Source organism: Palaemon carinicauda, chromosome 23 (assembly GCF_036898095.1).
Source record: "Palaemon carinicauda isolate YSFRI2023 chromosome 23, ASM3689809v2, whole genome shotgun sequence".
In the NCBI taxonomy this organism is placed as follows: domain Eukaryota; kingdom Metazoa; phylum Arthropoda; class Malacostraca; order Decapoda; family Palaemonidae; genus Palaemon; species Palaemon carinicauda.
This window is the reverse complement of record NC_090747.1, coordinates 111,866,816-111,881,493: the sequence shown is the minus strand read 5'-3', so window position 1 is coordinate 111,881,493 and position 14,678 is coordinate 111,866,816. Positions and strand designations below refer to the sequence as shown.

The window sequence follows — 14,678 nt, the reverse complement described above, 5'->3', positions numbered from 1 at the left end:
TCCATCCTCCTCCTCACTAATCCTGTGTCAATTGCAAGAACTATGAGTATTATCATTAGAATCTTAAGCAGCAGTAAGAAAAGAGAATCGGACTTCTGTTTTCTTTCATAACCTTCCTAAGGTAATTGAGGGCAGAATTTTAGCTTCAAAGTAAATGTGATTTTTCCCTTGCAGATGCTACTCAAAAGATTCATCCCAAGATGGAAGTCTTATCCTTATGCATAGTTAGAGAAATTTATCATGCATTCAAAATTCATCTAGCAAACATTAGAATACAGTATTACTTTTCTCAAAAAGACAATCATATCATCAATGACGAATAGGCCATAGGAGAAAACTAACACCACATCTGACAACTCATCATACTACGTTCATCATCTACCTAGAAATGTCGAATGATGTCATCGGTTATGATGGACTGCTTAAGTAATTACCTTTTTCAAGACAGAATGAATCCAACAGATGAAACTATGCCTGAAACTATGCTTAACCACAGAAACAAAAGGGATTTTGACGAAGGAAAAATCTATTTCTGGGGAGAGACCTGTGACGCCCGGTGAAAAAGTCCTTCTTTGTACTTTTTCTGATATAAATCTTCCAAATATACCAGAGAAAATTAAAAGCATGGAATGCAGAGGTTACAACCCTCGCGCGAGCACCTTGTTGGTGTCGTATATCTAACAAGGGCGTTTGTAAAACACTATTCACAGGCTGTCTTCCATTTAGATAATCCCTTCATCAAAAGGGGGAGGGCCGTGACAGGCCCTAGAGAATACAGTTGGGTTACCCTACCGACACCTACCACTCGCGCTCACCAGGTCATCCTTCTGTTTTTGGACTGACATTTCTGCATAAAAGCTACTTTGTACGTTAGCAGGTACTTACTGTAATTTTTATCATTAATGTGACTGAAAGAGTAGTTTCAGAATGCATGATTGGCCAGAGACGGGAAGTAATAAAGCAGGATATATTGTCAAGAATTCTTTCAAGATGCATGTACTTCAAATTCGAATACCTTCACATGGCATTAACAACCTTTCTTTAATAAAATATGTTGGTTTTAGATCAGAATGATTTAGGGTTAGCATACCAGTTTTAGATATAAACTACGATGGGTTAAGTACACTGTTATTTCTTTAAGTACCAAGGTTAAATTCCTCAATTTCCTGGACCTTTACATAAAAAAAAATTGGCAATATGAGTCAATGGATTGATATAATACGGGGATAGTGTTATATTTAACTAGATATAATGATTGCATATCACCATAAACTTTGGTGTCTTTTGATTAAATAATGTTAAAATCAATCTTGTAGATTACAGTTTATAAGCATTAAGGGTTAGATTTTAAGAAATCAGTAAGTCTTAATCATGACCATCTAAGTTTTAAATGGATTTGTTTTGATTCTGGGATTAGTCGCTGTAACAAGTTAAACAAAAGACTTAGTTTTGTTTGTATGAATAACGGTAAATTATTAAGTATCAAATTAATATCAAAAGTTAAAATATCTAGAACTAAAATACTTGTAGTAAATTTAATCTATAATGGTTTTCATCGAAATTTAAAAGTGGGAGACAAAACTTTGGAAAATTTATGGTCAAAAGGAATATCTCATTTTTCAAACTGAAAACAACAGTTTTAAAGTGACTGATTGCGTCTATGAAGAAAGTATTGCACTACATTAAACATTTAAAATACTGTACACATTAAGCTTTGAATACCTCGAAGAAAGTGTGATACTCTTGATGCTGTCATTTGATATTTAGCAAATTATACACAACACAAATTTAATGAACACAAAAACAACGAATTTCCTTTTCACTGATCCACAACTGTCTTGTTTATTTCCATACTTATAACCAGACTTAAGAAAACTATATACAATACCGGTAAATAAATGTATAGACAAAGGAACAGCCTGCATAACATTCACTCACATTAAAACAGGCTGTCCCTTACCTTACAGCCTAAGCTTACTAAGATATCGTTTTGAAACAATACAGATGTAACAGGCATCAAGGCCCCTCATCTCATATGAAGCAATACAAATATGATCCCATAAACAGCTGAATTAAGAAGGGGGAAAAAACATTATTTTTGTCACTGTTCCTAGCTGGAAAACTGTTGGCAACTTATTGGCATAAGGGTTTTGGCGTTACCTCACAAAGACACTGTAAAAGATGGATGAGCATTCAGGAGTAGCATTTAACAAGTGCAAGAAACGTGAACGGAACAAATGACAACCACTGATATTAAAAACATAGTACCCCTTATATCTTGTGATTTCTTAATTGAAAGGCTTGATCCAGAGCAGTAGAGGCTTTAGTCTAAGCCCCAATATCCTTACAAAATCTATTTAATGCAGGAGGAAACATTCATTGCCTTACTGAAACAAAAGTAAGGATCGACATCTTGCACTCTTACGACCAGGTATTTAGAAGTCATTCTCACAAAATGACCAACAACATATGTTACATTATCTTGCTACTGACATTACTTAAAAAAAACAATACAACTGAAAAATAGTAGCAAATACAGTACAGCACACTGGGACTGATTCAGAGTTCATGAAAAATTCTAAAAGTGAATTCTATAAGACAATATCTGACACTGACAATCATTATATATTATCTTCAATGCTCTGAATAATGTCCTGAGTTAAAGTTGTCAGTGAATTGTTCAGTCCAGAATAAGATCCCCACGTTATTTCTAGCCATATAATGCTATAAGAGATTAATACATACTCGGTGTTACAATGGACAGTATAGATTCATAGAACTGAAGTCTACATTATTCTCTCACATTCTCACATTCAAGTAATGTTCCTGCAGTAATGTTCAGTTTGCTAAAACTATTATTTCTTTGGTTTTAGGATGTTATTACTAATATTTATTGATGGAGTTTCACAGCTTGCTTTATTTCAAGTTGAAGTTTAATTTTTTTAAAATATTAATAAATACGTGAGTAAATAATGCAAATTTTCCCAAGAACACCACAAAACAAACTATTTATATATAATACGCAAAACATAACTGCCACACTGACCTTATAACATCGACCCTTATTCACTCATAAGAAATGAAGTCTGTCTCTCCTAGAAAAACATACGTATGACTTAAAAAGTATCATTCACCTGAAAAAGGCAAATCTTTTCAATCAGTCTTTAGGCAGGCCTGTAATCTCACCTTGAAACAGGTAACCATAACCAAAAGTTAACCTGTAACAAGAAAAGCCAACTACATTTCACCTACATTAGGCAATATCAGCAAATCTTTGCCTATTACGGGCAATTGCTCTTGCCATTCATTAGCGAGGGAAAGGCAAACTCTACTACATACCAATGACTACAAACATGGGAGGGATGTGGGTATTGGAGGGATTAATTACAACTGTAGGTTAATAGCAGCGGTGGAGACATGGATGGACATACTGTACCTTATTGCATCGCTGAACTACAGTATAACTGTCGGCTACCTCAGAAGACATGGAAGCATAAATGCAAGACTATGAACAGCCATGTACAAAAAATCATAACACGAATTCAAAGATGAACTTACCTTACATGTAAAATCAATAGGCTAACTACAGTACTCCCTAAACAATATTTTGAATTTACATTGTCACATTTAAGACAACAGAAACTCCCAATTCATCTGTACAACATATGTCACATTAAATATGTAACATACATGTCACATTAACTATGTAACATAATGTGAACTAATATGCTTTCTTACAAAATATTTAAAGACTTAACTTGGAATGTGTGATAAACTACAAAATGAATGCTTCAGGCCTTGATAAAATTCTACTGAAACTTGTTGACCTACTGTATCCAAGACATTTTCCAATTGCCTGTAACAATACAGGAAACATTACAGTACAGTAATAAGAATAAATACATATTTAGGTATATCACTTAGCATCTTTGGCAGTTGGTAAAACATTGCTATATTTATCATAGCAGCAATAATGACAATAATAATAACAATAATAATAATAATAATGATCATGATAATTATACAAGTAACCAGACAACGGTAAACTGAAAATGACTAGAAATTAAAAAACTATATATTTTTACAGCTACTAAAAAACCAGCCATGGGTTTACGATCAACTAACACCCCCCCCCCCCCCCCAGCCATGCGTATACAGTTGTTATGACGTGAATTTTTTTTTTTTTTTGCTAAATCATTGTTTTCCCTGATATGAATAAGGAATATAAATTATTATCTATAAAATAAAAAAAACACCATCAATTGCCATTTCATTTTAGACAAAACCCATATTGTAGACTGTCTTGTTTGACTGGGACCTCATGTAATAGGTAAAACATTATTGTTCCGACACAGAGACTTACCTCGAAACACTTTCTTAGGAGGTTACTGGTAACTCCTCTCAAACGACCAGAGTTTTGTGTAGTTTACCCTACTCCCATTCTCTATAGTGACCTGATAGCAGGAGAGAACGTGACCTGGGGGCAATGCCCGAGGTGGTAAAACATTATTAAGTAGAATTTGTACATTCATTAAATTTAAATATGTTTCAAGTAATACAAAGTGGATATATTGAACAATTACACTGGGAGGTCTGTGGGATCATGTTCAACAGTTTTCATATTACAGAACCAAAAAATTTCTCCCAAGATTGTATTAGCTAAAAGTAACAAAACCCGAGAGGCCATTCAGAGCAAGGGTGCTGTTGGGGGACCCACATTTGTGGTATGAAGTAAAAGTTCATAGGAGTTGGACAGCAAGATGGAAAGGAGGAAGCAAGGACGGATATGAAGAGGGTTAAAAAGCATTTGTAGTAAGAGACCAAAGGGATATTGCAAAGAATCTTAGGTAATACCAATGGGTCTCGCTAATAACTGCGGCAATGAAGATTATTTTTAATTGAGCATTTAAGATACACGGAAGGAGGAATTGTAGATAATTCTGTTTAGACTGGGTATTATATAAGTACTATAGTATATGTTTATAACTACTTTTACTTTTCCTTAATAGATTTCATACTCTCCTTTTTAACTTTTGTACTTATTTATGATTTCTTCGATGTTCTATGTGGAATATAAGTTAATCTTATAAGGGACGAACCCCCCCCCCTTTTTACAACTGATCATGACAGGACACAACTCACTGGTAAACCTATGGCTGGCTGTACTGTAAAATATCTTTGGCAGGTAAACAATATTAACGTCACCATTAAAGCAATGATAATTTCCATGATCAAACAAAAAAATAAAAGTTCATTTATATAGCGGCATATTAATCTATCTTAATGATCAACATTAATCATTACACAAAATAACAATAAAATATGCTCATAAAAAAATTCTAATCTCTTTAGTGTGTTCGCAAGCAAACATTGTATTATATTATTTCCCTTTTAAGTTTGGCACAAAAATATGGAAGAGGAAAAAACATGAAATAATACTGTTTTGGTAATTGAAACTTCTAAACTAATAATTCAAAGTTGATCAAAATACAAACAGAAAAAGCTATCTTTCAGTATCTATATCTTGTATTAAACACCATTATAGTACCATGAAAATAAAATACTGTATACAAAAATCAGATGTGATCAACACAGGGAGTTATGTCACAAAATACTTTTGTGAACATTTTAAATCTCTGGAATTTATCCAAATGCAAGAACAGTAACTTTTGACTGATAAAAAAATTAACTGAGAATAGCAAGATACTTTTTTTGATAAAATAAATAATCAAAGAATTCTTAAACAATTTACAAATATCTGTAGAAAAATGTATACATAAGAACAAGGGATACATTCTTTCAAATCCAGTTTCCATAAAAGGATGTTCTCGGAAAGGTTCAGAGTTGTACTATGAATTAGTCTTGAATGTTCAAGTTCTGGGACTGACAGTATTATATTAGAAAACACAAATAAAATTCAATGTCCATCTATCTTGGTTTCACTGTCCGGATACTATTGGTAGACTTGTACTTCACAATATGAAAACCCAAATCTCCTGAGTTCATATCAGATAAAATTATGTCTGTCTAAGTTTTCATCAACTGCTTTCTCATGACTTTTGCCTAATGATAAAAAAGCTTGCTATCTTTATGAATTTTCAATAGGTCTTCGCTTTGTATATTAAAACCAAAGACTCAGTAATATGAAAAAAAATTACCTATTCAGGGGGACAAATATATATTTTGAATCATATTTCTCCTATCATTTGGACCTGTCTCATCTTAAAATCCCAAGTAACTGAGTTTTCTAAAACTGTTACTTGAATTTTGATAAAATCAATGGAATCTGGGTTTGAGTAATGTACTTTTACTTTTACTTTGGCAGTACTGGCTATTTTCAATTACCCACTTCGTATAAAATGCTACCGATATGGACTTTCGTAATAGGATGGGAAAAATAACCAATTTCCATGTAGATGAAATACCCGATTGGACTTCCAGACCAATACTGTATAAAGCTACATAATTTCACAATCCATTTATCAAACAAAAAGCAGTAGCATGCTATTACATTCATGAATTTATCAAGTAAATCATCAATATTACTTATGACACATAAGTAAATCATTATAATTATGAGAATTGAACAAGCTCAACATGTCTTCCCACCTGTTACAGTTTAGTCTTGAAGAATTCACACGGTAAAAAGGACAATTTGTCCTAAATTGTATTTTTCCTAGCTATACAAACCCATAACCATTTAATATAGGAATTCGCTTCAGCTCCTATATTAAATGATCACGAGCTTTGTATATCGCGTCGAAACAAATGACAATTTGTCCTAAATTGTATTTTTCCTAGCTATACAAACCTGTAATCATTTAATATAGGAGCTGAAGCGAATTCATATATTAAATGATTATGAGGTTTGTATATTGCGTCGGAACAAATGACAATTTGTCCTAAATTGTATTTTTCCTAGCTATACAAACCCGTAATCATTTAATATAGGAGCTGAAGCGAATTCCTACATTAAATGATTACGAGGTTTGTATATAGCGTCGGAACAAACAAAAATTGAAAAAGAAATGTATTAAGACATCTTTCCACATTTCAATTCTTCAAGTGAATAGATTTTAATCAAATATCTTGAAATTTGTTCCCGTGAAATACAATGCACTAAATGTACCTTTGAACATATAACCTTCTTGACATCACTCCAATAAAACACAGTGGCATCCAGCAGTGAAGGATATTTACAGTGAGCATTACAAATACATTAGTAGCTTTAGTAATGACTATTACTTTTACTCCAGCACACACAAAACCATTACCAGTAATAACATTTTTATATCACTGACATATTCCTGAAGACACTTAACCAATATAATTCACCCTGATCCATGTTAGCTTCAAGTTTAACTTGAACAAAAAAAAAGTGTAAAAAAAAAATCAAAACAACATGCCCCTGAGATAGCTTGGTTTTCTCAGATTAGTAGTTTGATTTTCAGTGCACTTTTGAAATAAAAAAGTCACAATATTAACTTTTCTAAAAACGATGACTAATTCTGTACCATTTTTCACAGCATATTTTATGAAAAAATTGGTCTGGATACTAAATATCACTACAATATGATACTCATTAAATGACAATACAGTATTCATATTTTTAGTAGACACTGAAGAAGAAGAAGTGTTTCCATCTGCTACTGAATACTATCAAAATACATAATACAATGAATACAGATATAAGTGGAAGAATAGTTAAACATTTTGGCGTTTCATTTGGCAACCAGTTGCATGTAATACTGTAATCTACAGCATAATCAGCATTATCATCTGAAGTTTTATCTTCACTTTAAAAACTGAAATAAAACTTCATTTTCCCTTAATACTAACTCATAAAACTTCACATAGGGTGCCTAATTATGCTGAAGATTTGAGGAAAAAAAATTGTTTAAGATAAAAAGAGGAATGACTAGAGAGTTTCATGAATCACAGGGTACAGCAGAACCATGTGCTCGGCACCTTTAATCGGCAACCTGAAGATGCTGTGGTGGTGGATCATGTGAGGCACTGAGGGAAACTGCTTTGTGCCTCGTCCCAGCATGTAGCAACCAGTTTTGTGGTCAAACTGTATCCGCAGATGCATGTAGCCACGTGCGGATCTGTAAAAATTTCAATTTAGATCTCTCTAAGTGTATGAGATATTACTCAACAGAATTATTTACTGTAGTTACAGACTTCTGTAAAACCTCTTGTGTTAAGTAGTTATCAAATTTAAGCAACATCATTGCACCATATGCCATCATAAAAGTTGATATTTTGAACATTAAGAAAACTCTTAAAAACTAGGAGTTAAGTTGTACATTAAGAAATGGAAAATAAGGCTACAACATGAAGGAAGCATAGATGCTATAAACCAACCATCATCTTCCTTACAATAATGGTTTTGTAAAGAATGAGATGTCAGAAGAGGTAACTCCACCATCCCCACAAAAAAAAAAAGCTGTAAAGTTAGCATCATGAGATTAAAAAAAATGATATACATACATATACCAAGGCACTTCCCCCAATTTTGGGGGGTAGCCGACATCAAACAAATGAAACAGAAAAGGGGACCTCTCCTCTCTACATTCCTCCCAGCCTGACAAGGGACTCAACCGAGTTCGGCTGGTACTGCTAGGGGTGCCACAGCCCAGCCTCCCCCATTATCCACCACAGATGAAGCTTCATAACACTGTCCCCTACAGTATACAGTACATAAATTAATTGGTAGTCACATCCTGGAGAGCTAAAAAATAGGGAGCTAATCGAGTTGCAGATAACAAAAGTAACTGATAATGAATAGCATGAAATGGGACAAACCTTGAAGTTGTACTCGGACATTCCTGGACAAAGAATTTCCCCAAAAGTATTCCTAATGCTAAATCAATTACATGAAATTGTTGAAGACAAATTAATTGATGTTTCTCAGCTTCTAAGGTTTCAACACATGAATGTACTGTAATGAGTCTCCTAGTGTCTTTTAATCCTATAAATGGAATGATGTGACATTCCTGCATAATATAGGAACAGACCACTTTACAATTAAAGTAAAGGGTTTGTATGGGAAAATCAAGTTTTCCAGAAATCATTGTTCTCGTAAATTACAAATACCGAATTATTATTATCATTATTACTTACTAAGCTACAACCCCAGTTGGAAAAGCAGAATGCTATACGCCAGAGGGCTAGAACAGGAAAAAATAACCCAATGAGGAAAGGAAATATAGAAACTAGAAGAGAAGTAATTAAAATAAAATATTTTAAGAACAGTATCAACAGTAAAATAAATCTTTCATATGTAAACTATAAAAAACTTAAAAAAAACAAGAGGAAGAGAAATAAGATAGAAGTGTGCCCGATTGTACCCTCAAGCAAGAGAAATCTACCCCAAGACAGTGAAAGACCATGGTACAGAGGCTATGGCACTATCCAAGACCAGAGAACAGTAGTTTGATTTTGGAGTGTCCTTCCCTTAGAAAAGCTGCTTACCATAGCTAAAGAGTCCCATAAAGAACAATATATGAACGTGTGCAAAAGGTTAACCCATTCGCCCCCAAAGGACGTACCGGTAGGTTCTTGCAAAACACTGTTATTTACATGTTTTTGATAACTTTAATGAGAAACTTCAGGCATTTTCCTAAAGAATGAGACCAACCTGACCTCTCTATGACAAAAATTAAGGCTGTTAGAGAAATTTAAAAAAAACATATAGCAAAATGTGCTCGAAATTTAACCTTACCCTGGGGGTAAAAGGGATAACAGGCCAGAATTCATGTACTTACTTTAGTCCTAGGGAGTATTCATGCTTTGAGGCATCTAGTGATCTTACGAGGTAACTACCTTCAGCACACGACCGAAGTGTACTTTCAGCTTCTGTTCTGCTTAATGCACCATGATACCATCTGCAAATAAATATAAGAATGTCTAGATTCAAATTGAACAGTTCAGTCTGTGCTTACTGCTAGTGGCATTCGGTAATAATGCACCCATAAAGCATTGTAAATTGGTAATACAGTAATTAGTCCTGAGCAAGGGGATAGTGATGATAGCTGTGACTATGGGGTACAGGGTACAGTATGCCGAAGATGGTACATCACTGCAGTGTTCTTTTGGCCCCACGACAAACCCTTAGCCGTCCAAATTCTTTCCCGCACCCCAATTTTCATCTATTTTAGAACAAATCCTTTAGATGAGCTCCATGACAGTCTGGAAATGTGACTCCGTTGTCTTAAACCCATTTATAACAACAATAATAAACCACTAACTAGGTAAGTAGTTGGAAGCCAACTTTCTGTTGGCATATCTTGACAGCAAGAATACCTAGAAGACTGAAGAGATAAACAACATAGAAGATCAAAGGTAATACCTATTCTCAGGCATCATAAAATATCCGAGGTAACAATAATATATTTGTAATTAATGAGGCTCTCGTTAGTGATGAATGCTCACATGGAAAGTAAATTAAAAATTTCTTTCATCTTTAAAGAAAGTTCAAAATTTCTTTCATCTTTACAAAAAGTTCAAAACTTCTTTCATCTTTACAGAAAGTTCAAAATTTCTTTCATCTTTACAGAAAGTTCAAAATTTCTTTCATCTTTACAGAAAGTTCAAAATTTCTTTCATCTTTACAAAAAGTTCAAAACTTCTTTCACCTTTAAAGAAAGTTCAAAATTTCCTTAACCTTTCCATGGTTCTATCTGGGCTGATATGGCACAACACCAAACAGCAAATTTGCAACAAGAAGCATAATAATACTCTTACACATCACTCATCACATGATTCTGGCAATGGCAACCGCTCTACTCTTGTACAAAGAATAATAATAATAATAATAATAAAAAAAAAAATATGACATACCCTTGTCTCATGAGAGGGAGTTTGACATCAACACTTTCTCCTTTAATGGCTAAAGCTGCACATCCTAGATTGAGCGCAAGACCACTTTTAAATCGTACTCCATGAGGTTCTGGAAGAGAAGAGAAGTTATATATATGTGATACACATAAACCACATCCTTAAATTACGACAAGTATAAAAGGAACTATTGACCCTGTGAAATAAATAGGCTAAGCAGTCCACTGCAGAAACAAAACAAAAAAGCTATGCAATACTATAACCACAATGGTAGCCTCTTTGCAAAATATGTTATTCTGTGACATTATTAGTAGTACTCATGGTGGGATATACATATTTAGAGTGAGGCATATGACCAAAAATCTACGTAAGCTTCAACAGGGTCAAATGCACATGAAAAAATGAAATAAAGAAAAAATGAAAACAGTAGATGACTAGCTTTTTTCTTGCTGCAACATTGGTCATTAAATTATGGTGTTCTGGTAACTAAAGAGAAAAAAGTGCTTATGAGGAAGCTGTTGGGTAGTTTGTGAAAACCTGGATTATGTAAACAAAGGAGAGCTATAATATTCAATCATGAAAGTTGTATATACTTGTTCAAGGTTCTTCTAAAGTCTAAACTATAATTGAAATAGAAATGCAAGATTCTTGCAAAATTTCTCAAGTGTATCAAGAGCACTGTAAAATATAATGTATGAACAGATTATTGAAGAAAATTGTTCCCAGTGATAGATCAACAAACAAAGAAATAAAAGATAAATAAAAAAAAGAGCTCAATATCCCAAAGATGGATGCAGATGTTAAGTTATGCAGAACTACACAAAAATAACTGATATTCAAGAAAAGAGAACCAATGTACAGAAAAAGAGGACGTACACAAATGTTCTCATCAATAAGCAAAGCTCTTCATCATTTCCAAGATATTGAAATAAGAAAATATATGATGGCAGAAGGATAGGTAGTGGTGGTGGTGGTGGTGGTGGGGCAGTAGCTGTAGTGAACGACACCTCGTAGTAACGGGGGATTTTGAGGAGGGAGAAGTCTAATTGGAAAGGAACCTCTGGTAGTGGTATCACTTGCCCCAGTTTTAATACCGACACCCTTTAGGGGTGAGCGAGCTGGGTATATTCCTGGCATTCCATGCAACTTTTTTGTCTGGTATATTTAGCAGTATTTATACCTTTGAAATGGTGCTTTAAGGAGCATTTCACTGGGCGACACAGGTTCCTCGCTCAGAAATAGATTTTTTCTTCGTCAAAATCCCTTTTCTAAAAGATGACATTGTGAAGCAATAATGAACACTTCATTTAGATGTAGATTAAAAAGGATAAAATTAAGGAATGAAGAGCCCAATGATTTGTTATGGGAGGGAATCAGCTGATTTCTCTAGGCAATTGAAGAGCCCTCCCACTTTTTTTTTAATGTTTTAAATGAATACAGTAATCTATATTAGTCTTACAGCCCATTCTAAACATTAAGGCATAAAGTATGAATAAAATAAAATTAGTCACATACTAACCTTTACTTTTAAATTTTGGTGTTCCCTGATCATCACTACTATCAGCTGAAGATCGAGTATCCCAGTCACTGGAATTAGACGAGGAAGTGCCACTTCTGGTTTCTGATATCTGTTAAGAATGAACGATACTTGAAAAATTGGTAAACCATAAATCTTAAAATGTTAACATTATAAAATTGAAATAAAAAGGGGACAGAAATTCTAATACTTCTCAGAATTTTATATAAGATTCTGAGGATAACAACAGACCTAAGAAATTTTAAAATGTAACAGCTAAAGAATTAACCCTTTTACCCCCAGGCTCTTTGGAAATTTCCAACCCTTAAGCCCCAGGGGGTTATTTTTTTCCCAGCACATTTTGCTGTATATTTTTTTTAAATTGCTCTAACAGCCTTAATTTTTGTCATAGAGAGGTTAGGTTGGTCTCATTCTCTTGGAAAATGCCTGAATTTTTTCCAAAAATTATCAAAAATATGAAAAAAATAATTCTTATAGCATTTTTTTGCAAGGACGTACCGGTACGTCCATGGGGGTAAAGGGATGGCTTTTGTGAAACGTACCAGTACGTCCTTTGGGGGTAAAAGGGTTAAGAAATAGACACAGATATATACTTACTTGTAACCTGGAAACAGCAGGATTCATTGTGGGTTGGAAGTTTGGAGGAAGACTTAGTCTGGGATTCCCTTCACTTGTGGCACCACTGGAAGATATTGAAGAATTACTACTGGAAAGGCTAGTCTTTCCCACTTTTGCAGCTGCTAGACGTCGCCGAAGCTTTGGCATGTCAAAAGGCAGATCGCTGAAAGGAACGTCTTCCTTCCTACTTCTGTGTAAACCGTATTCAATACTTATGCCGCTATCGGAACCTTGTACGTCACCTTCCTGAGTAGGTCCAGGTAAAATGTGGTGAAAATTTCTGAAATCTTCTTGGATATTTCTCGGCTGTAAAGGAGTCTTCTGACGGGCTATTACTGAATTCAGTTCAGCTAGGTCTTGAGGGGAGGTCTTTTGTGAGGCACCTCCCATTTCTGATGAAGGTTCTTGTGATTTATCAGAAATGGGAGAAAGAATCTGGAATTTTGCTGACTGAATGAGTGACCGGTGTGGGGCACAGAGGTTTAAAAAGGGACGGGACAAGAGGGATGAGTCACTTCCCAAGGACGAACTCTTATAACTACTGACTGCTGACTCATTACTCGCTGTGCTTTTGTTACCGTCACTCATGGAACTTCGCAGGCTCTCCATGCTCGACATAGTACTACCTGTAACAACGCTTTCAATGCTCGAGTACTTTACGTTCACCCCGGGAGGAATGAAGCAAGATTTGATATCCCTTTGGGACGAACTGTCGAGAAGCACCTCCATTGATGCATTGAGACTAATATTACTCTGGCATGGAGGTGAATTTCTGCTGAGGCCAAGTAACTCTTTACTCAGACTCTTCTTTATAGGCAACTTAAGATCCTTTTGTCTTGGAGGACTAAACCAACTGGAGGGACTTTTGTCTGCGACAGGAGTCTTCTTGCAGAACTTTATTGGTAAGGGAGCGGTACCGGGGGGACTTCGTAATTCTAAGGGTCTTAAAGGCAGTTTGACAGGGATAGCCTGAGATTTGCTGATTTCAGCACGATTCTTCAGTTCTGTCCTCCTATTCTTGGCATTCTTTTTATCTTTCTCCGTTTTCTTGAAGTAGTCATCGCTGTGCATGTGTAAAGTTTTTAAATCTGCCGAGAGCTCTTTCGTTTTCTGGCCTTCAATGTAATCCTCAATGTAATCGTCCTCGTCGAGAGAGTCTGAGCCACGATTGAGAATCTCATCATCACTCTTGGATAGTCCTATGGGGCGGACACGGTGTTCTGTGATATGATGAGTAGAGACACTTCTTGCAGGCCGAGGAACCTTTCCACGGCCATGATCACGACGCCGGCCTTTTGGTGTATAAACGCCAACCTGCAACATGTAAAAAATGCAATTATGTAACATCATGTCAAATGAATCTTCATGCATACCTATGTTCAACCTGGGGCCAATAAAGGGATTTTGACGAAGGAAAAATCTATTTCTGGGGAGAGACCTGTGACGCCCGGTGAAAAGGGTCCTTCTTTACACTTTTCTAATATAAATCTTCCAAATATACTAGAGAAAGATAAAAGCATGGAATGCAGAGGTTACAACCCTCCTCGCGCGAACACCTTGTTGGTGTCGTGTATTTAACAAGGGCGTGTGTAAACCACTATTCACAGGCTGTCTTCCATTTAGATAATCCCTTCATCAAATGATGAAACTTCAATAGCTGATTGTGCACTTTATTATAACA

General features: G+C 35.0%; 1 protein-coding gene across 1 annotated transcript in view; it reads right to left on the bottom strand.

Moving 5' to 3' along the window:
* Positions 1–7,104: 7,104 nt before the first annotated feature.
* LOC137617369 (uncharacterized) overlaps positions 7,105–14,678 on the bottom strand; it is a 47,923-nt gene continuing 40,349 nt past the window's right edge. Inside the window, exons 5-9 of the mRNA XM_068347391.1 lie at positions 12,977–14,311; positions 12,362–12,470; positions 10,846–10,954; positions 9,771–9,890; positions 7,105–8,108 (exon numbers count right to left, since the gene is read on the bottom strand). Coding sequence (XP_068203492.1) covers positions 7,919–8,108; positions 9,771–9,890; positions 10,846–10,954; positions 12,362–12,470; positions 12,977–14,311 — 1,863 coding nt within the window. The 3' untranslated portion in view covers positions 7,105–7,918. The remainder of the gene's footprint in view (positions 8,109–9,770; positions 9,891–10,845; positions 10,955–12,361; positions 12,471–12,976; positions 14,312–14,678) is intronic.